This window comes from Neovison vison, chromosome 11 (assembly GCF_020171115.1).
Source record: "Neovison vison isolate M4711 chromosome 11, ASM_NN_V1, whole genome shotgun sequence".
Lineage (NCBI taxonomy): Eukaryota > Metazoa > Chordata > Mammalia > Carnivora > Mustelidae > Neogale > Neogale vison.
In genome coordinates, this window is record NC_058101.1 from 87,700,514 (window position 1) to 87,727,597 (window position 27,084).

The window sequence follows — 27,084 nt, forward strand, 5'->3', positions numbered from 1 at the left end:
ACATTAAAGGATCTTATCACCAGGTGAGACCTTATTGGTCAATTAGTCCCATCATTATACAGCTACATTTTAAATCTCATCTACAATATCTAAGAGAAATAGCCATCTTGCTTTCACTTGAAAATCTTCAGCCAAGGAAAATTTATAGTCTTCCTAAAATGATTTGGCTATGTTAACAAAGGAAAAGAAACTCTTATTATCCTAAATAAACACTCAAATGTCCACATGCTCGGATTATTAGCACTTGACAATTTATCTACACCATATAACCAAAAAACCAAATTATTATTCCAGGGTTATTGTCACTGCTCAAAATATTTTGGAACTCCCTTGGAATTTCCCCCAGAATTTGTACTGTTTTCTTTTGAATATCCTCAAGGATGATAAATCTTAAAATCATAAATACCACTTTGTTAGAGCTGTAAAGGACTTCAGAGATCTTCTAGTGTATCCTTCTCATTTATAAATAAGGAAGCTGACATTTAGAGAGTTCTGTCTCTGTTGAAAGATATCATTCTTGGAAACAGTCAAGTCTGGGTTTCCAAGAATGGTGAATATGTTTATTTATTCATTCAATAAACATTTATTAGTAACAGCTATGTGCCAGGTACTGTGCTAAGCAATAGGAAGTACAAAGCAAAATACATTGTTCTTTGACCTTGTCGAACATACAGTATTATCAAGGAGTAGAGCAATGGTATATAGACATAACCAAACAAGCTCCATACTTTAAGTGCCAGGAGAGAAATGCAGACAAACTACCTTTAGAGTTCTCAGAAGTAGCTATAACCCAGGCTAGGAAGTTAAAGGTTTCCTGGAAACAGTGACAACTGACTGGAGACCAAGAAAATTAGCAGGAGTTAGTCAGGAAAAGAAAGCAGGAACCAAAAAAAAAAAAAAAGTCCATCTACAACTTCCAAAGAAGTAAGAGAAGAACACGGCATATCCAAGGAACGTCAGGTGATTAGGTAGAACTGGCACGGAGAGTGAGGTGTTGTATGTGCTGTGGAAAAGGGCATCATGGGACAAGATGAGATGGATAGGCCAGAATCTCTGGATAATGTGTTAAGGAGTTTAATAGTGTGAAACGATGAGAGCTTTTAATGAAATAGAATGGAGAGAAGCTGATAAATGTGTGAGAAATGAAGGAAATAGAATTAATAGGAGCAGACATAAAGGGAGGGAAAGGAATGGAGGTGAGAGAAGGCAGAGAAGGAAGGAAAGGAAAAAAGAGGAAGGAAGAAAGGGAGGGGAGAGTTCAGAATGAGTCCCAGGTTTCTCTATCTTGGATAACTGGGAGATTATGAAGATGGGAAACGCAAGAGGAGGGACAAGAGAAGACAATGAGATGGGCTCCCTTAAGACATATTGGAAGTATGTGGAAAATCCAGATAGAGATATTCCGAAGACAGTCATATGAACCTAGAGGTCAAAAAAGAAATCTATACTAGAAATCAAGATTTGGTAATTGTAACAAACAAGTGACTGTGGGGCACAGAGGCTACACCCAATCCACACAGGGAGATATAAAATGGATGAGAGCCTCCAGAACCATGTATATTAGGTGTGGATTAAGGACAAAGGATACAGTCTTGGGAAGCACCAACATTTCTAGGGGGAGTAGAGTGTGTAGAGTAAGTAGAGCCTGGGTAACAGTGGTCAGCCCAAGCGTACAGGAAGGTATACCTGATACCTACAGCACGCATGTGTGCTTGCGCACACACACATGGAAACTAAGGGACAAAACTTTTATTCTTTGAAGGTGATAAAATTTTCTACATTAAAAATCAAAGACTAAATGCAATGTGATATTCTAGACTGGATCCTGGAACAGAAAAAGGACAGTAGTGGAAAAAATGGTAGAATCCAAATAAAGTTTGTAGTTTAGTTAACAGTAATGTTTCATATGATTTTTTTTTTTTTTTGACAAAAGTGCCGCAGTTATGTAAGAAGTTAACCTTAGGGAAAGCTGGATGAAGGGAAGGGTATAGGAGAACTCTAAAAATCTTTGCAACTCTTCCATAAATCTAAGATAGTTCTAAATATTGTGTTCTAAATGTCAAAATAAAATACAAGTAAACCATTGGAAATAGTTCAGCAAGACAGCTTGATAGAAAATATATAAAAATCAATTGAGTTTCTATAACTCACAACATGTAATTATTTCTTTAAAAGATACCATTTGTGATAATAACTAAAGGTTCCTAGGACACTTTTATGGAGAAAATTATAAAACTTTATCAAAAGTCATTTTCAAAAGACTTAAAAGGGGAGGTATGAATACTTATAAATGGGAAGATTCGCTATAATGAAGATGTCACTTCTCCCTTCAAATGGTCCATAAATTTAATGAAACCCCAAGGGAGTAGTCAATGGTAGAAAACCAGGAAGAGTAAAAACCAATTGAAAGGGGACACCTGGGTGGCTCAGTGGGTTAAAGCCTCTGCCTTTGGCTCAGGGTCCTGGGATCAAGCCCCGAATCGGGCTCCCTGCTCAGCAGGGAGCCTGTTTCTTCCTCTCTCTGCCTGCCTCTCTGCCTACTTGTGATCTCTGTCTGTCAAATAAATAAATAAAAATTTTTTAAAATCTTCAAAAAAAAAAAAAAAAAACCAACTGAAGACATAATTAAAGTGGGACCTTCAAATAAGGTCAAATGATACAAAAGGAGATGGCTAGCTAACATGACTGAAAAGAACTCACTGGATTTAACCACAGTAAGAATTTGGGAACAGTGAATGCAAACAACTTCTTGAAGAAGTTTTCTATTGGCAACTGCACAGTGTTTCTTAGATGGGCTAGCATTAATGTTATTTTTCATTTAAATAATTTGAAATGAAAGCAAACAGAAACTCTCAATACATGAAGGTAATCAAAAAGCAGGCGTCTAAGGACACCTGGGTGACTCAGTCATTAAGTGCTGACTCTTGGTTTCGGCTCAGATCATGATCTCAGGGTCATCAGATTGAGCCCCGCATTGGGCTCTGTGCTGGGCATGAAGCCTGCTTCAGATTCTCTTATGCTGTATTACTGATCTGCAGATGACAGGTACTGCCATTTCCCAGCATCCTCATCGCAGAACACTAAACATATTTTAATTTCTTACTCATTCAAAACAAACTTTAACACTTAAAACTGAGTGATAGAATGTTTTAGCTTTCCACTAGAAATATATTTTTGAGTCAAAAAATTATGTTGGGGGCGCCTGGGTGGCTCAGTGGGTTAAGCAGCTGCCTTCGGCTCAGGTCATGATCTCGGGTCCTGGGATCGAGTCCCGCATCGGGCTCTCTGCTCAGCAGGGAGCCTGCTTCCCTCTCTCTCTCTCTCTCTCTCTCTGACTGCCTCTCTCTCCGTCTACTTGTGATCTCTCTGTGTCATATAAATAAATAAAATCTTTAATAAAAAAAAAAAATTATGTTGGTTCAGGAGCCTGGGAGGCTCAGTTGGTTAAATGTCTGCCTTCGACTCACATCCTGGGATGAAGTCCTGCATCTGGCTCTCTGCTCAGCAGGGAGCCTGCTTCTCCCTCTCCCTCTGCCTGTCACTCTGCCTACTTGTGTTCTGTCAAATAAATTTTTAAAATATTTTAAAAAATACATTGGAATCACCCAATTTAATGCTGAAGACCAGGCACTAAGAACTTTTTAATGTAGATTACTGACAAAGGAGCCTAGGTAACACAAGAAACTCATTTGATGAAAATGAAAAATTTAAAATCTCCATATATACGTGGAGTACTTGAGGTAACAATCAACAAAGATCAGCAACCTATATTTTATTTCTTCCTTTTGATGTGAACACGAACGACTAACAAGTTCCACACAGCCCCTCTCATTGAACTTTCATTTTTTATTATTTCCTTTAGTCTTTCATCCTAGAACCCAAAACCCATACTCCATTTTCTTCACAACTCAACTGAATGTTAAAATTAATAGATAATGGGACGCATGGGTGGCTCAGTTGGTGAAGCCTCTGCTTTTGGCTCCCATCATGATCCCAAGGTCCTCAGATTGAGTCCCACATCTAGCTCCTTGCTCAGGAGGGAGCCTGCTTTTCCCTCTGCCTGCTCTGCCTGTTCTGCCTGGTCTTCTGCAGATCTCCGTGCTTCTGCTGACAAACAAATAAAACCTTTTAAAAAAATAAAAATAAAAGTTATAGATAAGAACATGTGGCACACAGAGGGTTCACTAAAATTCTCAGCAACTCTTCAGTTTGCAAAGAAGATTAAATGGAATATAATATGAGAGAAAGAAAAACAGGAAGAAAAGAAGGGCAGGAAGAACCTCAGAAATTGGAGTTCCTTCATTACTACTCAGTCAGGACATGGCTTTATGAGCTCAATAACATCAACTCTTATATCCATAAAGTAAAAATTGTTTTTATTATGTTCAATAATGATAAAACATTTAAAATCATTTAAATAAAAGTGAAATATATTATGTCAAAAATACCAAATTTCTTTCCATAATTATTTTGCATCTATACTATACTATTTAATTTCCACAATTATAAAAAATTTAAAATGTACAGCTGAGGGTGCTATCACAAGCAATTCTTTTTTTTTTTTATTAAAGATTTTATTTATTTATTTGACAGAGATCACAAGTAGGCAGAGAGGCGGGCAGAGAGAGAGCAGGAAGCAGGCTCTCTGCAGAGCAGAGAGCCCGATGTGAGGCTCAATCCCAGGACCCTGGGATCATGACCTGAGCCGAAGGCAGAGGCTTTAACCCACTGAGCCACCCAGGCGCCCCTATCACAAGCAATTCTATAAAAATCTACAAAAAGCAATTTCTTCCAATATCTCCTCAACTGGATGTCATACTTCATTTCATGACCTAAAATGGAAGCAGTCAGGCTAGCTGAGCTACACGTAAGAGCAAGTGTAACACCAGGCCCAAAAGGTGGGAGACGTCAGATGATTCCTGGCTCTTCTAATAACACAGCTGCTAGTTTAAGAACAGCAACTGGTTTTACTTTATAGTGGCACCAGATAATTGAGTCAGACTGACAGCAAGAAAGAAAAAACTACTTGGCATCCTGAGGCATTCCAGAAGTTCCAAGCGTAATACAGGGTCAAAGCAGAGCTGCACGTAACTTCAAAGATGGAGGGAAAAGGAAAGAGTCCGCAGTCTCAGTGTTCCTCAGTAAATAGTCACAACAGGTTGATAGGTAGAGAAAACATCTTTCCACACATTTTCTACAGCTGCCAGCACCTCCAGACAGTATCTGACTATCCCAGCTTCAAAAAGAGGGCTGAACTGCTCAGCCACCAAGGGCAATTCTTAGCTGGCTTTATGGAGGCAGCATAATCAGGTAGGAAAATTCTGTCAGCCATTGGCAGGAGCATTTTCTGGCAAGAACAGCTGCAGTACTGAGGTCTCAGTAATCTGGATTTCAGGAGCCCACAGATTTCAGGAGCCCTCCTGGCAGAGCAACACAAAACATCCAAGACAGTACGCATCTAGAAATATACGCTTCCACCTATTGAAGTCATCAACCCTATGTAAGTGTTCAATGGTCTTTTCTCTCTAGAGCCAAACAGTTAGAGAAATGTTTCTAAAAAATAAGTTGACCACAAAATTGTAGAAATGGAGGGCAGACTGGTAGTTTCCAGAGGTGGGGTTGAGGCACTGAATGTGGTTATAAAAGGGCAACCCAAGAAATCCTTGTAATGGTGGAAATGTTCTGTATCGACTGTGTCAAAGTCAATACCCTGGTTGTGGTATCGTACTGTGGTACTTCAAGACATTACAATTGGGGAAAACTGAGTGAAGAGTACATAGACTCTCTCTGTATTGCTCCTTACGATTGAATGTGAATCTATCATTACCTCAAAATTAGTAAAATTAATTTTAAAATGTCAGCTTAATTAAAAATCTCATCTAGTTTAATAATTAACATACGATACAGGTATTCTAAAATAGATAGAATTATTTGAGGGGGAAAATAAAAGTCAAAGAATATCAAGAAGATAGAAACCTCCAGACATTATTTTTACTATAACTTCAATTTCTATGGTAAAATAGAAATGGAAGAAATTGAGAACCCAGAGTAATACAGTCCATAGACAAAATAATTGGCCTCCACAGTACATGGGTATTTTCGTTCTACAGCTTACTGTCAACTATGAGCTCAGTCCTATCTGGGCACATGGAATAAAACAGGATACAGCTGACTCCTGAACAGCACAGGTTTGAACCGTGTGGTTCCTCTTACACACAGAGTTTTCACAGTACAGCACTGGAAATGTATTTTCTCTTCCTTATGATTTTCTTAACATTTTCTTTCCTCTAACTTACTTTGAGAACAAAGTATACAAAAACATGCAACATATAAAATGGGTGTTAATTGACTGTTTATTTTATCGGTCAGACTTGTGATTGACCGTAAGCTCTTCGTAGTTAAGGTTTCGGGCAGTTAAAAGTTATATGCAGGTTTTTGACTCTCAGGTGGGGGATCAGCACCTCTAACTTCCATGGTGTTCAACGTCAACTGCATTTTACAACATAAAAACCTTATATAAAGTTTCATTTAATACTAAATTTTAATTTTAATCTAATAATCATGGGGAAAATACATGAGATGATTCAAAGAGGAATCAGTATTTGAAAATTCTTTTTTGTTGTTGTTAGCTTCTACTACTTATCAAATTATTCAGAGGCTGATTATGTGGCCTGTGGCCTATTTTGCAACCAGGGGTTCTCCATTTCTTCCATTCTCTTCTTCGCAGCCTCTGAATACTTCTGCTAAAAGGTGAGGATACAGGGTCAGAAGAAAGAAACATGCTCATGTCTCACTTGTGCTACTTGTTTGTGACCATATTAAAACATTAGGTGGGGGAAGAGGTACAAAGACAAGACAAAAATATTTTTTGGTGCCTCACATAAGCTAAATGCCTACAGATTTTCATATTTTTCATTCGCAAAAGAACTCCAAGAACTGCTCTGGTGAATACAGAACATGTGATCACTTCACATTTCTTTGTATCTCCTACAACATCTAGTGAGCTAGCAGGAAGCTCACTGGCCCCTGTGGCAGGCGTCTGTGCTATTTGTGAGAAGACTTTTTCTAGCAGAAGCCTTCGGAAGCTCTAGAAGAGCTGCTTTATTGTTGGAGGCCAGTAGCAGACAGGCCCTGGAGGAAGTCAATAGCCTAACATGGGACAGATAGTTGAAAGACCTTCAGTCAGGGTCAGCCACTGCTATAGCTGAGAAATATTTTCACTGAGAAACAACTGCTGATGTTCCTAAATTTTCGTTCTATAATACAAATCAGTTCTTGAAAAGTCCTTAACCTCTTTGGTTTGTCTCAGAAAAATAGAGTTCAGCATTCAAGAAACACTATGAAAAATGAAAATACCTGTACTAAAAGCAGGGTAGCCAACTCAAAGGCCTACAAGGACCATGCAAGTAACACAGAACAGTGAATCAACTTGAGTGATGAGATGAAGGGGAGTAGGGAGGAGTAGGGTTGGTCAGGGACCATGCACTACAGGACGCATGTCCCCAGCTAGTAGGGCAGCCACTACTCAGTATCAGCCAAATACAGAGTTTGAATCTCCACTACTCCCCATCTCCTTCTTTCTCCTCTCCCTCACTCCTTCCCATCTCCTTTCTCTCTCTCTCCCCGCTCCCCCCCACACACACACCTATGGTCTATGACAGTAATTTGATTTGGCTTGTGGGTCACCAATTTGAAATCCCTCTTCCCAAAGGCTATTGACCTGGCTGGAGTACCCAGAAATCACAAACAGCTCATATAAGATTCACGGTAAAAATATAAGCTGCCACAAGCAAGTGTTTTTGCCCTCAATCCAACATACCCAAGAGATGGAGCACCTCCTGATGACAGCCTTTTCTTGGTGATTCTTTCTCTTTTTGAAATGCTTCTGGGATGATGTGAGAAAGCCTGAGGTTTCTCTCAGAGTTAAGTGCCCCATGGAGATAACATAACCAGCTTGGCTGGTCACTCTCCTCCCCTGCCCCCCAGGGTGAGTACCAGTGAGCTGGGCTGTTTGTGTTCCTGGCACCTCTTTCTGGACTGAAGAGTTCACAGTCATCTATAAAAATCATACAATTCAGGCAGCTCCAGAACAGAAAACAGAGTAGCAAGTGTGTTCCTGGGAAAGGAGGAGCTTGAGGGGGAGGAGAGCCAAGTAGGGGCACAGGGTGGAGAATGGAAGCTGCCCAGAGTGTTCCAGTTATTCAACTACGCTCTCCCACACAGTCATTCTATTTGACTGGTAAATTCATTAGGAAAACACCTTTCAAAGCAGGCTTAAGACAAGAGAGTTTTATTTGACTCTCATGAAAATAGCCCAGGCAGCACGTCTCCCAATCAGTGACGAGCAGTACTACAGCCTCTGCTCTGGAAAACCTTGATTCCAGCCAAAAGCTCAAGGCCCATCTCCAAAACTTCTGAGGAGGCCCTCCCAAGGAAAACTCTTCCCTGCATCCCCTGCATGACATAGCTGAGTGGATTTAGCAGGAAGCTGGAAACAGCTCCTTTGCCTGAAAGTCTCTAGGAAGAAACAGGGCCTCTTCTTGAGCAGCACTAAGAATTTAGAAGAAAACAGATCACAGTTAAAGAAGATCATGGCTCCATCCCCAAGAATGTCCCTGTGCTGAGGTCCAGGTTAATAAAGTTAAGTGGACTACTCTGCAGTTGAGTTCTCTAAAATAGGTTATTTGAAATTAATGGTTAAAAGCTGGAAGAGTGGGAAAAATTCTTCAAAAGTGTTTGCCATATCCGGGGGGCCTGGGTGGCCCAGTGGGTTAAAGCCTCTGCCTTCAGGTCAGGTCAGAATCCCAGGGTTCGGGGATCGAGCCCCGCATCAGGCTGTCTGCTCAGCGGGGCCCCTGCTTCCCCTCCTTCTCTCTTGCCTGCCTCTTTGCCTGCTTGTGATCTCTGTCTGTCAAGTGAATAAATAAAAATAAGTAAATAAATCTTTAAAAAATAAAAATAAAAAAGTGTTTGCCATATCCTTACACAGTATCTCGATTACTGAAGTTAAATACTTTGACTGGTTGCACAAAAATACTATGCCCTGGGATGGAAATGAATGTATCAAAATAATTCAGTGAATAACTGAATATGTTAAACCTCCTTAGGGTTAATGTCTTTCTATGTTTATCACTTTAAAAATATTATTTCCTCAAATGAACAGGAAGCTATTCAATCAACGCCCATTTTAAAAATGTTATCTGATCCAAAGACTCATAGATCTAAAAAAAAAACAAATACAATGGCTTTCTCTTCCCATGTTCCTAATTCTAACTTGTTTTAAGGGCCCTATGCCCGAAGAGAAAAGTATGCTCACTGTGTGGTCTAACTACTGAAGCCTTCGTTCCCCCCTAGCTTAGGTCTCAGTGTCAGGAGTACATGTATTGAGAGCTTAACAGATGTCTGTATTTCATGGTGAATTCATAAACCTAGGTTCTACATCTCTCCTCATTTAATATATGAAAAATGCACCTTTTTATTTGACTTTGTCGGTGCCTATTTAGTTTAGACATGTCTGGATTTAACTGTCTTATATACACTCTGCATCTAACAAACATTTATCAAGCACTTACTGTGTACCAAGCCCGACACTACAACATACACCCTGCCACCACTGATGACAAAAGACTGTGGCTGTATGACCCAACGGAGTTAGGAGTAGAGCAATGACCAAAAGACGGTCCATGAGTTTTTTTAAATTAAGGAATTCCATTAAAAGGGATTTAATTTGAGTCCCCTGAAATATTTGATTCCCCCCTTTTCCTACTCAAAAATACAAATGGCAACAATAAGATATCTTCCACTTTATCTCTTATTTTCAGAACTTATTTTCTGTCTCCACATCGGTTCCCTCCATTCCTCTCTGTGTTCTAAGATATTTATGTGTAGATGGATTTAAACATACTTTAAGTGTCTTCCCTCCTCACTCTCTGATTCTGGAGTGTGAATGACATACAATAGTAAAAAAGAAAAAAAGAAGTATAGAAATAGAGTAAGGTCAGATAAATAAGGGCCTCAGAAACAAGCAAAAGGTTAGGTTAAGATAATAAGTAAGACAATAAGAATGGCTGGGGTGTCTGGGTGGCTCAGTCAGTTAAGCATCTGCCTTCGGCTCAGGTCATGATTCCAGGGTCCTGGGATGGAGTCCTGCATTGGGTTCCTGCTGGGCCAGGAGTCTGCTTGCTTCTCCCTCTCCCTTTGTCCCTCCCCCTGATGTGTTCCTTCTCTCACTGTCCCTCTGTGAAAGAAAGACATAAAATATTAAAAAAAAAAAAAAGACAACAAGAATGATAAACATACTGCAGGTTCTTGAAAAGTAGTCTGAACTACTTTTAGTTCAGACTAAAAGTAGAGCTTAAAGAAGACCTAACTGAAAGGTTATTGGGGCTGTTCATGTATGAGATAATAAGGATGTGGACTATGATGATGGCAATGAGGGGGTGAACAAAGACATAAATGCCAGGGTTTCATGAAATTTTGGTTAAAAAAAAAAAACAAGAAAGGGAAAAGTTGTGTTTAGGTTTCAGCTTGAAAAAATGAAAAGTGAGATGAAATAACTTGGGAATAAAGTTGACAAAATAAGAATATCCAGTTTATGATCTAGCAGCAGCTCTATGCTCACCAAAAAAAAAAAAAAAAAAGCAAATAAACAATGAATTGCTCATTTGATTGGAAGGGAGGTTAGTTAGATTCAAGCTAACAGAGTGACGTCCAAATGAAGATGTTTTCCAGACAGCGGAGATTTTGAAACTGGATGTGGTAGACTTATTTTGGTGGCTCCAATGAACCACACCTTTGATAGTCATACCTTGTGTAGCCTCTCCCTACTGACTCTAGTCTGGGGCCACATTGACCGAATTTGGTCAATGGGACATTAGCAAACATGATGTAAACAGCACTTACACACCGGAGCTTGCTCTCTTGGAAACTTTGCTCACGACATCCAGCCACTCTGTAAAGAAGCCAAGATGGTCTCATGGAGAGATGGAGAGACCATACGAAGACATAAAGAGATCCCCAGGCCTCCAGCTACCCCTGCCAAGGGGACAGACATGTAAGTAAAGCCTTTTTAGATATTCCTAACCCAGCCACCATTTGACTCCAGTTGCATGAGAAATCCCCAACTATACTAGCAGAAAAACCACCCAGCTGAACCACAGTCAATCCACATAATCGTGAGAAATAACAAAATGGTTCTTTTAGGCCATTATGTTTTGAGACGTTTGTTAGACAGCAGTAGCTAATCGCAGCACTGGAGGTGGAAGAGAGACAAGGGGGTAAAAGGGAGAATCAGAAATAATAACCTGTTCCCACTAACTTCCATTAGGGCTTCCTACGTGGCAGCAGGATACTGAATACTCTGCCTGTGTCATTCGGTGCTAATATTCATACACAGTATTAACATGGTACCTCTTAGCAGCAAGGATCCCCATTAGGCAGATGGGTGCATTGGTATTTAAAGAAATTAAGCAACATATCCAAGATCATACAACTGTTCCTGGGTGGTGCAGTCAGTTAAGTGTCCGACTATTGGTTTTGGTTCAGGTTGTGATCTCAGGATCATGAGATCGAGCCCTGTGTCAGGCTCTGCGCTCAGGGCAAAGTCTGCCTGGGATTCTCTTCTTCTACCTCTGCCCCTCCCTACTGCATGCTCTCTCAAATAAATAAATCTTTAAAAAAAAAAAAAAGCAGAGCAGAGACATGAACACAGATCTACCAGTTACCTGCACAAATGTGAAAGATGAATCCATGAGAATGACCTTAACAAAGAAGTGAGAATAAAGACAAGTACTGAAGGTAGGGCTAGGGCTGGAAAGAACAATCACTTGACCACATTTTTAAATTTTCCTCTAATTTCAAGAATAGTTGCTCAACACATTCTTGCTAAGGAATCCATTTTAGCCTCTATTTAGAAGGTCAGTTCCTGCTTGTCATTCTACATCTGTACTTCCACTCTGATAACAACAGTGGCTCCTGGAGGTACATTTAGAGCTACCTCTGGGCTCAGGGAGTCTGGTCTCACATCTTTATCACTTCAGGATCACTCTGGCCATCTCTGGGTCCATCTCTGGGGACAGAAAATGAAGTGCCCTCATTGGGCTCCTATTCCTGTCCTTTGGACGTGCCTATTTCTTATGACGTTATGAGTCCTTCCCAGAAACTGATTCTTTAAACCTCCAGCAGATTTTGAGCCAAAAAACCTTGGAGCTTAGTCCATAGAAATCATCTAGTCCAGACTTTTCAATTAGGGATAAGGAAGCAGAGACCTGGTTTGGTAGTGACTTAAGGCCAAAGATCAGCAGTCCCCGTCCTCGTCTACTGCTGGACGCTGAACCACACTGTTTCTGTGAAGCGTGTCATTATCATTATTTCATTTGCCTGGAATGAAGATAGCTGAAATAAGGCTAAAACTGTGCCTTGTTCCAAGTGATTAGATGTGCGGGGGTAAAGGGGGTGGTGGAAAAGCAGGGAATAGATAAAAATACCAAGAAATAAGAGGTCTTATGTTCCCAAAGAAAATCTTATATGACCTCTCCTTATTCTTTATAATCAAAAGACAAAGAGTTAATCACAATAGTTTGTAAAGTTAAAAAAAAAAAAAAAGCCATGAAATACACAAGTAGAAAAGCAAATAGAGCTCAGGCTCTAGTAGTCATACTTCCAACCCAAAAAATGGAGCCTAAAATCACAATGTACTTCCTTCCCCTGTGCTACAAAAACTGTCACTTTGTTTTCTTTTGCTCCTTTCTCTTTGTGAGACTTAGAACCACTCTGTAAAGAGTGAACCAAGAGTCCTATACAACTCATTACTTACAAGTTCTAGATATGAAAGTCCACTTCCGCCTAGATCTTTTCTTTGGCATCTGGGGCTTGTATTTGTGTTTTCTTTCTTCCATTCCCTCTTCCAATTTCTACCTCCCTTACTCTGACTGCTCCCCTGACTTATTCTTTCTGCTTCTTTCAAAAGATATATGAGGTTGCACGAGGAAAAAACAAAAAAACCCAGACATCTATAAAGGCATCTACCTTTATCTCAGTATTATTTTTGGAGGAATAAAGAAAGGTTTTAGGCACAGAAAGTGATCCCGTTTGAGATACTCTGAGTTGAAATTTCTTATCTCAGGCATGGAAGGAGTCTGGCCCTCCCAGTTACGCTATTCCATGACCAGACACAAACATATCTCATTTTTCCCAACCCACACCTCTTACTATAACCATCTGTTTTTCCCAAAAATTTCAAAAGTACACTACATTTCTACCTCTATGGGAATAGTAATTTTCACATAAGAAGATATTATTCAGAATCCAGCCATAGTCTTTCAGCTGAGCAATACAAGGGATCAAACTCCTGATTTGCATTTTTTTCAGATTCACAGAAAGAACTTTTAAGCCAGAAACATACCCTGGAGATCACCTGTTCCGATGCTGATGTTTTTAAAAAAACAGAAAACAGGCTCCCTACCCAAAGATGTTCTCTTACGCCATCTAGGCTTTTCTCCCTTGTGACACTCAAATCCTAAGGGCTAGCCAGTTACCACAGGCCATTGCAACACCACTGGAAGCTAAGCACACTGGGGTCCAGCTAATTCTTCTGAACAGCCACTTTCAACTGGGATCAGGACTTGCCCCTCCTACAGTGTGAAGCCTTTTTCTGGTCTCACGTTCCCAGAAAAACTTACATGACCTCTCCTTATTCTTTATAATCAAAAGACATACAGTTAATTACTGCAGTTTGTAAATTTTTTAAAAAAGTCATAAAGTACACAAGTAGTAAAGCAAATGGAGCTCAGGTTCTAGTAGTTATACTTCTGACCCCAAAAAAGGAGCCTAAAATCACAGTTATTGAATGAACATCATACATGTGCCAGCATTTACAACTCTCATTTTCCTGCCACCATCCTGAATGAAGCCTGTCCTCCTTCAAGGTTCAAACCCTCATTTCCTCTTGTTGGTGCCATCCATTGACTGGTCACTGTTACTCACTGAAAACCTTGGGATTTGACACCCCACATCTTTTCTCTGGAAGACCTCACCATCCATGCAGAAGCCCAAACAACCTAGCTTCAAAGATCCTCAGCTTATCAAACCAGCACACTGTACTTACCACTCCCATGGGCATGAAATCATTTGAGGGTTGCTGCTTCATCTTCACCTCAATACAGTTTAGCCTCATTTCCCTCTGCCAGTTTTCCAACTGCATTGACTTTATTGACCTAGACTCCACCACTGATCTCCCAATTCTTAGTCTCTTAGGCTTCACTTCATGACCAGTCTAAACTCTGTGAGGTATCATTCAATTCTCCTGCTTTTTCTTCCTAGCACTTCTAAAGGCAATCCCCAATTTTAGATCAGTAAGGCCATCTAACTTCTCCACTCCAGTGCTCAAACTACTTAACATACACAATGGAAGTCAATCAGGAAATGACACAATCATTAGTGTCATTAGGTGATATTAGAAATGTGGGGTCTGGGTGCCTGGGTGGCTCAGTGGGTTAAGCCGCTGCCTTCGGCTCAGGTCATGATCTCAAGGTCCTGGGATCAAGTCCCGCATCGGGCTCTCTGCTCAGCAGGGAGCCTGCTTCCTCCTCTCTCTCTGCCTGCCTCTCTGCCTCCTTGTAATCTCTCTGTCAAATAAATAAATAAAATCTTTAAAAAAAAAAAAAAAAAGAAATGTGGGGTCTCCAGCTGTGGGTGGGCCTTCGGCAAGTGTTCAGCCGCCACGGGCCTATCCCAGGTCTCTTCCTCTCCCATTCTCTACAGCAGCCGTATAAACTTACACCATGCTATAAGGCTCTCAGCCCATAGTCACACCTCTCTCCTGGACATAATGTTGCCCCTTAGTTCAAAGAAAAATCTGATTATCAGAGACATAAAGTCTCTAAATGTTCCCATACTAAAAATTTATTTGCCGGGCCGAGTCTCGGATGAGTTTGGCTGTTGGTCCCGACGTGGGTGAACTGTGGCTGGTCCAGAATGGCTACCCTGATCTTTGTTGATAAGGAAAATGGAGAACCAAGCACCCGTGTGCCTCCCAAGGATGGGCTGAAGCTGGGGTCGAGGCCTTCAGTCAAAGCTTTAGATGGGAGATCTCAGGTTTCAACACCACGGGTAAGCAAAATGTTTGAAGCTCAAGCAGCCATACCTAGAGTTGCCAGAAAGGCTTTGGGAACTGTCAACAGAGCCACAGAAAATTCAGTAAAGACTAGTGGACCTCTCAAACAGAAGCAGCCAACCTTCTCTGCCAAAAAGGTGACTAAGAAGACTGTCAAAGCAAAAAGCTCTGTTCCTGCCTCTGATGACACCTACCCAGAAATAGAAAAATTCTTTCCTTTCAATCCTTTAGATTTTCAGAGTTTCGACCTGCCTGAAGAACACCAGATTGCACACCTCCCCTTGAATGGAGTGCCTCTCATGATCCTTGAGGAGGAGAGGGAGCTTCAAAAGCTGTTACACCTGGGCCCCCCTTCACCTCTGAAGATACCCTCTCCACCATGGGAGTCTAATCTGTTGCAGTCTCCAAGTGTTCTGTCGACCCTGGATGTTGAATTGCCACCTGTTTGCTATGACTTAGATATTTAAATTACTTAGCGTTTAATAGTTTGTATGTTTTGTATTAATAAAGCAACTCTTTAACAGACTCTTCCTAAAAAAAAAAAAAAAAAAAAAAAATTTATTGCCCACACTGTGCCAGCCACGCTAGGCTCATAACTTAGTGGAACACATTATTTTATTTATTTATTTTTTTTACAGCAACTAAGCTGCCAAAGAGAGTTGGTCATGCTGTGCCATTTTACTACAAAAGTGGCACAATTAAATCTCTGTGTATTTGGTGGTATTCTGTTATGGCCTTTTAGCTTTCCTGTGGAGAGTCACTTTGCTCCTGAGGTCATAAAGATAAGGAGAGCCAGTCAAGGAGACCCAACCCTCATCCAAGTGTCCAGGATGCAGGTAAGGAAGATCTTCAGACCATGGAAGAACTCCCCTGCTGCTGGTCCAGCACCTACTCCCACTCTCTTACATCCCCAGCTCTCTCCCAGCAATGTCACGGGGAGAGAGAGTGAGAGAGAGATCATCTTGGACTTCCCATAAGCATCAAAAACCTAGAGCAGAAATGTATGTGGTTATTCTTCTAATCAATGGTGATTTTCCTCTCCAAGAAAAGAGGATGATGCAATGATAGAAGCAACAGACATTCCTCGTAACAGCCCAGAAGAGGACTTTAAAAGAAAAAAAAAAAAAAAAAATACTAGCACTTGTCCTCCCTAATCAGACTACAGCCTCCACTCCCCTCTGCTGACCAGTCTTCAAAAATAGCCTCTGAGGCCCAGTTCAGTTGTATGAAAAGAGAAGAGCAAGGCGGCCCTTGGGGCAGATGGTAGTAGACAGAGGCCGGGGATAGCGGTAGTCCTTCCACGATCACAGCCGAGAGCAGCCTGAACCAGCTTCCCATATATCACTGTGATCTTGCTGGGGACCCTCTGTTAATTTGTTTGCTCTAACAATATACTCTCTCTTCTACAATAGGATCATCATTCTGGGTTTCAGGAATCCTAAAGAAGCAAAGTAACCCATGCATGTACGGGAAAGGAAAAAAAGAACCAGGAAGAGCTAATGAAAGACACTATGGAGGCTCCTTGAAAAATTAAAACTAAAAACACCGTATGATCCAGCAATTCCTTGTCTGGGTATGTATCCAAAGAAAACAAATCACCATCTAAAAAGGTAACCGTATCTCCATGTTCATTGCAGCATTATTTTTTTTTTCATTGCAGCATTATTAACAATAGCCAAGACATGGAAACAACCTAAGCACCCATCGATGGGTAAATGGATTAAGAAAATGTGATAGACATCTGCACACCCACACCCACACACAATGAATTATTATTCTGCCATATAAAAGGACAAAATCAGGACACTTGGGTGGCTCAAGTGGGTTAAAGCCTCTGCCTTCGACTCGGGTCATGATCCCAGGGTCCTGGGATCAAGCCCTACATTGGGATCTCTGCTCCGCGGAAAGCCTGTTTCCTCCTCTCTCTCTCTCTGCCTGCCTCTTTGCCTACTTGTGATCTCTGTCTGTCAAACAAATAAATAAAATCTTTAAAATTTTTTTTTAAAAAGGACAAAATCTTGCCATTTGTGACAACATGAATGAACCTGAGAGCATTATGTTCCATGAAATACATCAGACAGACAAAGACATACTATACTGTATGTGGAATCTAAAAAACAAATGAGCTCATAGACACAGGGAAGAGATTAAGAGATTAGTGGTTGCCAGAGGCAGGGGGTGGGAAGGTGGGCGAAATGGGCCAAAGTGGTCAAAAGGTACAAACTTCCAATTATAAGAGATAAGTCCTGGGTTATAATGTACAGCATGTTAACTATAATTAATGATACCATATCATATATTTGAAAGTGTCTAAAGAGTAGATCCTATAAATTCTTATCACAAGAAAAAAATCTGTAACTATGTGACATGATGGATATTAACTAAACTGTGATAATCATTTTGCAATATATACATATATCAAATCATTATATCATACACCTAAAACTAACATAATGCTATTCTCAACTCTTGAAGATGGGAGAACGGGAGGGGGAGGAGGGGGAAAAAAGTGGGGAGGAAAAGAGGAAGAGAAGGAAGAAAAAGAATATGAACAAGAGGGAGAAGGAAAGGAGGAGGAGGAAGGTAGTGGGGAGAGAGAAGAAAGAAGCTAGACTAGACTCCATGTTCCATTGCAAGCACTAGTCATATGAGGGGGAGCCTCCTTAGGGCCTCAGTGATGAGCTAGGGACCAAGGCAAAACTAACCCTCTCGGTATTAACAGGAGGCCAGTCTAGACCTCTGTCAGGAACACTCTGATTCACGTTCTTGGACCATCACGTGAGTAAGTTGGTCCTATCCAAGACAGGGTTGGATACCTCAGGCCACTCTAGAATTTATGCCGTAAGGGCCCTGTGATTGCTAATTTTATGTATCACTTTGGCTGGGCCATGGTACCCAGATATTTGGTCAAACATTATTTTGGAGGTTTCTATAGAGGTGTTTTTGGGTGAGATTTACATTTAAATCACTAGTCTTTGAGTAAAGCAAATTACCCTCCTCCATAATGGGGATGGGGCGGGGAAGGCATCTAATCAGTAGAAAACCTGAAGAGAACAAAAGACTGACCTTCCCTGAATAAGAAGGAATTCTGCTATAAGATGGCTTTTGGAATTGAATTACAACATTGGCTCTTGTCTGGGTGCCCAGCCTGCCAGCTTGCCAGCTTCCATAATCCCAGGAACCAATTCCTTAGAATAACTCTCTCTCTCATGTGTTTCTCCTATTGCTTCTGTTTTCCTGAAAAACCCTCACTCATACAGGCCTCCAAAAAATCAAATTGCTATGTCCTCAGGAGATGGCATCTGTCCGGTGATAGCCCTAGGCAGCAGCGTCTTCCCCCAGCAGGGCTGGCTTCTGACGGCACTCCCAAGCCAGGCTGACCTTTGGTGAACGGTTGCTCATACATCACACCCAGTGCAGGGACACACCCTGTGTGTTCTGATCCAGTCCCTTCGTATATGTTCCAAACCACTGTTCTATCAGTATAGAAGTTTCCCAAACAACAGTTTTGATTTTCACACTTTAGAAACATAAAACGTATTGTGCAAAATACATTCAGATATAGATTTCTGGTGTGCTTTGACTTAGACTGTAGAGTGAATTAGAAATAATGCTCTGCTTTCAAATACTAATTAAGCCTCATTTCCCTTAGCAAAGTAAAGCAGTTACAGTGAGAGTTACCAAGGCCATTCATCCCTTGAGTGGGAGTGAAGAGGCAAGAAGCCAAGGGACAGGTGAATGAGAAGTGGGTTCCTTCTAATAAGAAGGCAGAGGCCTGAGCACTGCGCCCAAGTGGAGACATGTTGTGTTCGCCTGTACCTCCTGAGACAGCAGCAACCTGTAGCTCACTATCTCATTTGTCTCTGTCCCCCCTTCATCTCTTCTCTCCTAATTTCATTCCTCTCTCCACACTTGTTAGTAGTTCGGTATGTATCCTTTTCAGAACCTTGTCTTAAATAGTCCCTAAGAATCTAACCCTTTTCCGTGTATGCATTTTTCATAAATGGGGTAATATTTTCAGTATTGCTCCAATAATTGCCTTTTTTCTTCTAACAAAATGGAGATCCTTCCACTCTAGCACATACATTCTTTAGAGTGTGCCAGGCAATGGTGTGAAACTTACATTTCTCAATCGGACTACCTTAAGAATTTCCTAGCTGTCCTCCCTGCTCCCAGCCTTTCACCCTCCAACCTATCCCACACACCCCAGTGATTTTATAAAAGCCCAAATCTGATACTATCAATCCCCTAATTAAAATATTTCATTGACTCCCCAAGGCATTGAGGATAAAGATCAAATTGTTCAGCATGGTTTACAAGGCCCATCAAAACCCAGTCCCTTCCTACAAGGCTGGCCTTGCTGTTTACCATAACCCTACACTTCAGCCATGCCAAACTATTTGCAGTTTCCAAAACATACCAGACCTGGCTCTGTTTCTTTGGCCTTCATGCCCTTATTTGCCTTCCAACAAAAATTAGTTGAGTTGCAAAACACAAATGTAAATAACTAAATGACTTCTGCTCAATGGGGATATTAGCCACATCCCTGTTACAAGTTGGGTGAGGGTCTACCAAAAAGTTCTAACTTTGATTTAGAGTAAAAGTCTAAGGCATCACTTTTTGGTGGTAATACCTACTTGCCTCCCATGACCCAGTTCAGCCGTCGGTCCTATCCCAAGCCTTTTCTGACTTTGTTGTCAGAACTGACCATCTCTCCTTGGAATGACCTCACACTATTACAACCCAAGGACAAAATAGAAGCAAAACAAGCATAACATTTTACATCTCTTCTTGTCCTGCCAGACAACATGTTTTAAGGGGGTATGGACCTATCTTATTGGACTTTTTAACTCCAGTGTCTAATGCTATACATGACAATGTATTAGACACCTGTGGTTAAAATAACACATCAATAAATACATTATGTTTATTGAAATAAAACTTGTCAAGTCCCAAATAATATGTAAGATGAATTACAAAAATATTGACAATGCACCAAGACAAAAAAGAAAATTTTAAAAATGGGTTTTAAATGAGGCAAACAAATTCAAGTGTGGAAAACTGGTGAAGCCAGGATTGAGATCATTATACACATGAGAAGTGTGTATAATTATACACATTATACACACCAGACCTATAGTGAGAAACCAATAGCAGGAAAACCAATAGTAGGAGAAACCAATAGCAGGAAAAAGTTTCTCAGAGAAAACAAGGTTAAAACAAATTGGCTGTTAAGGAGAAGGGTAAGTACTTCTGACACAGTTACCAAAGAGAAATTTTTCCCAAAGGACCTCAAAGTGGACACTACGAAATGAGATAAACAGCAGTTTTAACATATCTGAGAATGAACACAGAGATGAATTTCACACAGTTGTTATACTCAAAAATAATTCACCATAAGCTAAAGGTTCACACCAACCAACACATCCAAACTGTTTCTCTCTCTGCTGGTCAAGCTAAATAGAAGATATACTTTAGTGATTCTAGTGTACTGTTCTTAACATATTTTGGATCATGGACAACTCTGAGAGTCTTGATAAAATGCTATCTTTCCTCTCAGAAAAACACCCTGGCATAATATCTTGCACTTATTTTTAAGGAATCATGGAAACCTAAAGCTTGTCCATGGGTGAACCCCTCAGTTTAGACTCTCCAACCTGGAGTAAAGCTTTACTATATATCCTTGAGTCAGGCTTCCATAAATATTATTCACCAGAGAAGGCCTTTTAAAAGGTTCTTCTCTCTGTGCTACCAAGAGAGCAGGACCAGATGCTTTAACTGTCAGCCATGGTAGGTGGAAAAACAGAGGTGCGACCATGGATAAGGCCAAAGTTCTTCAGAATCCTACAACATAAGAGCTCTACAGTTCTACAACATTAAACAAGACCAGAAATAATTTAAGTCTGGAAAATATGCAATGTAGATGTAACCATAGATTCTCCCACTATTTTTTCTTCTAATCTCATTAAAATACTCAAAGAATATCTAACTTTGAGTAATGTAACTTCCTGAAGTGACTTCCAAGAAAAATCACTTGTTGCAAAACACATATGTAAATAACTAAATGAATTATTCTGTTGTACAGGGAGATTAGCTACATTGCAGTTAAAAGTTGAGTGAAGGGTCTCACCAAAATTGTAACTTTGATTTGGAATAAGAATCTAAAATATCACTTTGGTGGTAATTAGATAATGGGATGAGCTGTTTATTAAGAATACCTTTAGATCATAAAAATAAATCCATATCACCAATTTTCTTTATCTTTAATTTTTTTACCTGTCTGTTCATTAAAAGTGAAGGGGTTCATGGGTCCTGGCCTAATAAGGCCAAACATGAAAAACTCTAGATTCTCTTCCAAAGAAAACACACTTTTTTTGTAAAAGGTTGGTATGAAAAATTCAGTCAGGAGACAGAAAAAGTGTAAGTGGAGTAGGAGGATCCTAGGCTCCCCTTGTCCCATCAATACAACAGAGAATTATCAGATCATACCAGAAATTGGCCTGAAGACTAGCAGAACAAACTCTACAACTAATTGTAGAGAAGAGAACATAAAAAGAAGGTAGGAAGCACAGAGACATGGTTTGGGAGAGAAATGGATTATGTCCAATGGGGCGGGGAGGGAGTCATAGTGGTAGAGAAGGGTGAGAGACAGACTAACACACAGGGGAGCCCCAAGGGGAAAACGAATCACCACAGCCATTGGCTTGGAAAGCAAATTTCATGACTTCTTGCAACCAGTGGGACTTAAAGCCTACAATTTTAAAGGTCAGCGTGCTTGGCTCTGGGAGAGGTCAGAGGCATTGTTCTGCTCTTGTACAAAAAGCAGCGCAAACAGCCTATGGACATACAGCACGGAAACAGAGATCATTTTTTTTAAAGACTTTATTTATTTATTTGACACAAAGAGAGAGCTCACAAGTAGGCAGAGCAGCAGGCAGAGAGAGAAGGGGACGTAGGCTCCCTGCTAAGCAGAGAGCCCAATGTGGGGCTCAATCCCAGGACCCTGAGATCATGACCCGAGCCGAAGGCAGACACTTACCTCACTGAGCCACCCAGGCGCCCCAGAAATAGCGATCTTAAGAGCACCTGGAGCACACATGGGGAGGGAAGTTGCTTATCTCAGAGCATGTCCAGAGAGGCAGCATTCATGGAGGGCTGCCTCAAGAAAGAAAGGAACTGGTAGACAACATTTCCCTCCCTAGCCACCTGCAAGAATGGGCACAGCTCAGACACTGGCTAACTTGCTTACACCAAGCCCCACCTCACCCCAGTTAAACCACCCCTTCCAATCACACCTGCCTCAGTCCCAGCACAGAAGACCCCTCCCCCAGAAGACCGTCCCAAACCCCTGCTCACACCATAGCTCCTGACAGGAGTATTGCAGGGCCTCAGTTCAGCAGTGGAGGTGACAGGCTCATTTCACAAATACACCAGGCACACCTAATTAAAATACACCACCTTCAGGACAGGGACCAAACAGTGCCCAAAACAGACATAGAGAGCCTCTGCAGACAACCAGCCTGAGGATGAAGCAGCCAGGATAAAAGAGCAGAGCACATGCAGCACACAGTGGAGACACTCCTGGAAGCACCAAGCCCTGGGGAGCAGGGGACACTACATGGCAGAACACCACAGGATGTCTTCATAGGGTCATTACCCTCAAAAACAGGAGATGTAGCTGACTTTCCTAACACAAATAAACATGCAAAGAAACTTAATAGACAAAATAAGAAGATAGAGAAATTCATCCCAAATGAAAGAACAGGACAAGGCCATGACCACAGATAAAGTGAAACAGATATAACTCACATGCCTAATAGAGAATTTAAAGTAATGATCATAAAGACACTCACTAGACTTGACAAAAGAGTGGAAGACATGAGTTAGACCCATAACACAGAGATAAGGAAAACAGAGTAGAGATAAAGGGCACAAAAATGAAGTGAGAAACATGCTTCATGGAATGAACAGCAGGCTGAAAGAAGCAGAGGAATGAATTAATAACCTATAGGACAGAGTAATAGAAAGTAATCGGGTTGAACAAAGAAGAGAAAAAAGAATTATACACAATGAAAATAGACCTAGAGAACTCAATGACTGCATCAAACAAACATAGTGACATTTGCATGATAGGAGTCCCAGAAGAAAAGAGAGAAAAGGGGGAAGAGAACTTATTTGAAGAAATAATAGCTGAAAAACTCCCTAATCTGGGGGAAGAAAACAGATATCCTGATCCAGGAGGCACAGAGAACTCCCATCAAAATAAAAACAAGCAGACCCAAACCAAGACAAATTATAATTAAATTTCCAAATTACACTGATAAAGAAAAACCATTTAAAAGCAGCAAGACAAAAGGAAGTAACTTACAGGAGAAAACCATAAGGCTGATAGGACCTTTTTCAACTATTTTCAAGAATATTCTACCCAGCAAGGCCATCATTCAGAACACAAGGAGAGAGACAGTTTCCCAGACAAATATTAAAGGAGTTAATAGCCACTAAACCAACACTGTAATAAATATTAAAGGGAATCTTTACATAGAAAGGAGAAACTAAATGTGACAGCATTAGGTACAAAACACAAAAGTAGTTTAAAAAAAAAAAAAAAGAATATTTCTGTAAAAAAAATTACTCCAGAGACTCACAAAATGAAAGGATATAAAATATAACAGCATATACCTAGCACATGGAGAGGAGAGGTGTAAAGAATGGGTTCAAACTTAAATGATCATCTACTTCATGTAGACTGCTACATGCAGAACTTATATACAAACATAATGGTAACCATATATCAAAAACCTCTAATAAATATGCAAAAAATAAAGAGAGAGAAATCCTATTATATCACTAAGGAAAATCAGTAAACTGAGCGAAAGACAAGAAAGGATCAGAAAAAATCTTCAAAAAGAACCACAAAATAATAAAATGACAATAAATACACTTCTATCAGTAATTGCTTTGACTATAAATGGACTGAATGCTCTAATCAAAAGACATAAGGTGACAGAATAGATTTTTTTTAAAAAGATCCATTCATATGCTGCCTATATAAGACTTATTTGAGCCCTAAGGATACCTGCAGACTGAAAGAGAGAGGGTGGAGAAACATCTATCATGCAAATGGATGTCAAAAGAAAGCCAGAGTAGCAAGGCTTATATCAGACAAAGTAGACTTTAAAACAAAAACTGTAACAAGAGACAAGGAAGGACACTACATAATAATAAAGAGTACAATCCAATAAGGTACAACAATTGTAAATATTTATGCACCCAACACAGGAACACCCAAACACATAAAACAACTAAAAACAAGCACAAAGGATCTAAGCAATAATAACAGAATAAGTGTAAAAGACTTTAATACCCCACTTGTATCAATACACAGAACATCTAAACAGAAAATCAAGGAAACAATTGATTTTAATAACATCCTAAACTAAATGCATTTAACAAATATATTTAGAACATTCCATTCTGAAATAGCAGAATACAGTCTTTTCAAGTGTACATGGAACATTCTCTGGAATAGATCACATATTAGTTCATAAATCCAGCCTCAACAAATTCAAGAAGATCAAAATCATACCATGCATATTTTCTAACCACAACACTATGAAACAAGAAGTTAACCACAAGAAAAAAAATCTGGAAAGACCATATATACACGGAGGTTAAATAATATCCTACTAAACAATGAATGGGTCAACCAGGAAAAAAAAGAAGAAACAAAACAGTACATGGAAACAAATAAAAAAGAAAATACAACAGTTCAAAACTTCCAGGATGCAGCAAAAGCGGTTCTAAAAGCAAGTTTATAGCAATATAGGCCTACCTCAAAAAGAAAGACAAATCTCAAATAGACAACCTAAACTTATACCTAACGGAGCTATTAAAAAGAACAAAAACAAAACCAGCAGAATGAAGGAAATAATAAAGATCAGAGAAGAAATAAACGATATACAAACTAAAAAAATAATAGAACAGATAAGTGAACCAGGAGCTGGTTTTATGAGAAAATCAATAAAACTGATAAAACTCTAGACCAGACTTACCACGAAAAACAGAGAAATGGCTCAAAATCACAAATGAGAGAGGAGAAATAACAACACTACAGAAACACAATCATAAGAGAATATTATGAAAAAGCGTATGCCAACAAATTGTACAACCAAGAAATGGATAAAATCCTAGGAACATACAAACTGAAACAGGAAAAAATAGAAAATTTGAACAGACTGATAACCAGAAAAAAAAAGTCAGAAATCAAAAACCTCCCAACAAACAAAAGTCCAGGAACAGATGACTTTCCAGGTGAATTCTACCAAATGTTTAAAGAGTAATTAATACTTATTCTTCTTAAACTATCCCAAAATACAGAAAACTTCCAAATTCATTTTATGAGGCCAGCATTACCCTGATACCAAAACCAGGTAAAAACACCACTTAAAAAAAAAAAAAAACTACAGGCCAATATTGATGAACATATGCAAAAATTCTCAAGAAAATACTACTAAACCAAATTCAACAACACATTAAAAAAATCATTCACCATGATCAAGTGGGATTTATTCTCAAGGGTGGTTCAATATTTGCAAATTGGTCAATGTTATATATCATACCAATAAAAGAAAAGATAAGAACTATATGCTTATTTCAAAAGACATAGAAAAAGCATTTAACAAAGTACAACATCCATTCCTGAGGAAGACCTTCAACAAAGTAGGTTTAGAGGCAACATACATCAACATAATAAAGGCCACATATGAAAAACCCACAGCTAATATCATTGTCAATGGGGAAAAACAGAGAACTTTTCCCCTAGGGTCAGCAATAAGACAAGGATGTCTACTCTCACCACTTTCATTCAACATGGTACTGGAAGTCCTAGTCACAGCAGTCATACAACAAAAAGAAATAAAATGCACCCAAATCCAGAAGGATGAAGTAAAACTTCCACTATTGACAGATGATGTGATACTATATATAGAAAATCCTAAAGACTTCACCAAAAACATGCTAAAGCTGATAAATGAATTCAGTAATGTTACAGGATACAAAATCAATGTACAGAAATCTGTTGTATTTCTATACACCAATAATGAAGCAACAGAAAGAGAAATTAAGAAAACAATACAATTTTGAGGTGCATGGCTGGCTCAGATGGTTAAGCCCCTGCCTTTTGGCTCAGGTCGTGATCTCTAGGTCTGGGGATCAAGCCCCACTTGGGGCTCCTGGCTCAGAAGGGAGTCTCTTTCTCCCTCTGCCTCTCCCCTCTGTTCACGCTCTCTCTCTCTCAAATGAATAAATAAAATCTTAAGGAAAAAAAAAGAAAGAAAGAAAGAAAGAAAACAGCCCCATTTACAATTGTACCCAACATAAGATACCTAGAAATAAACCTGACCAAAGAGGTGAAAGACCTGTTACTCTGAAAACTAAAAAACACCAATGAAAGAAGTTGAAGACGACACAAAGAAATGAGAAGACAATATATGCTCAGTGAACAGAAGAATATTGTTAAAATGTCCATACTACCTAAAGTCATCTATACATTTAATGCAATCCATATCAAAATTCCAACAACATTTTTCACAGAACCAGAACAAAAAATCCTAAAATTTTGATGGAATCACAAAAGACCCCAAATAGGCAAAGCAATCCTGAAAAACAAAAACAAAGTTGGAGGCATCACAATTCTGAACTTCAAGTTCTATTACAACACCGTAGTAATCAAAACAGTACAGTACTGGCACAAAAACAGATACATACATCAATGGAACAGAACAGAAAACCCAGAAATAAACCCACTATTATATGATCAATTAATCTTTTGACAAAGCAGGAAAGAATAATGAATGGGAAAAAAGACAGTCTCTTCAACAAATGATGTTAGGAAAACTGGGTAGCAACATGCAAAGAATAAAACTGGACCACTTTCTTACACCATACACAAAAACAAATTCAAAATGGATTAA

General features: G+C 39.7%; 2 protein-coding genes across 2 annotated transcripts in view; one reads left to right on the forward strand and one right to left on the reverse strand.

Moving 5' to 3' along the window:
- The window catches only part of FGF2 (fibroblast growth factor 2), a 61,379-nt gene that overhangs the window by 16,308 nt on the left and 17,987 nt on the right, over nucleotides 1–27,084 (reverse strand).
- On the forward strand, nucleotides 14,959–15,621 carry LOC122889157 (securin-like). Its single transcript, XM_044224066.1, has one exon. It carries the CDS (start codon nucleotides 14,974–14,976, stop codon nucleotides 15,577–15,579), a length of 606 nt encoding a protein of 201 aa, XP_044080001.1. The 5' UTR covers nucleotides 14,959–14,973; the 3' UTR covers nucleotides 15,580–15,621.

Bases quoted from the DNA above. Each gene is read 5' to 3' on its own strand.
- LOC122889157 (XM_044224066.1), top strand. From the start codon at position 14,974: ATGGCTACCCTGATCTTTGTTGATAAGGAAAATGGAGAACCAAGCACC.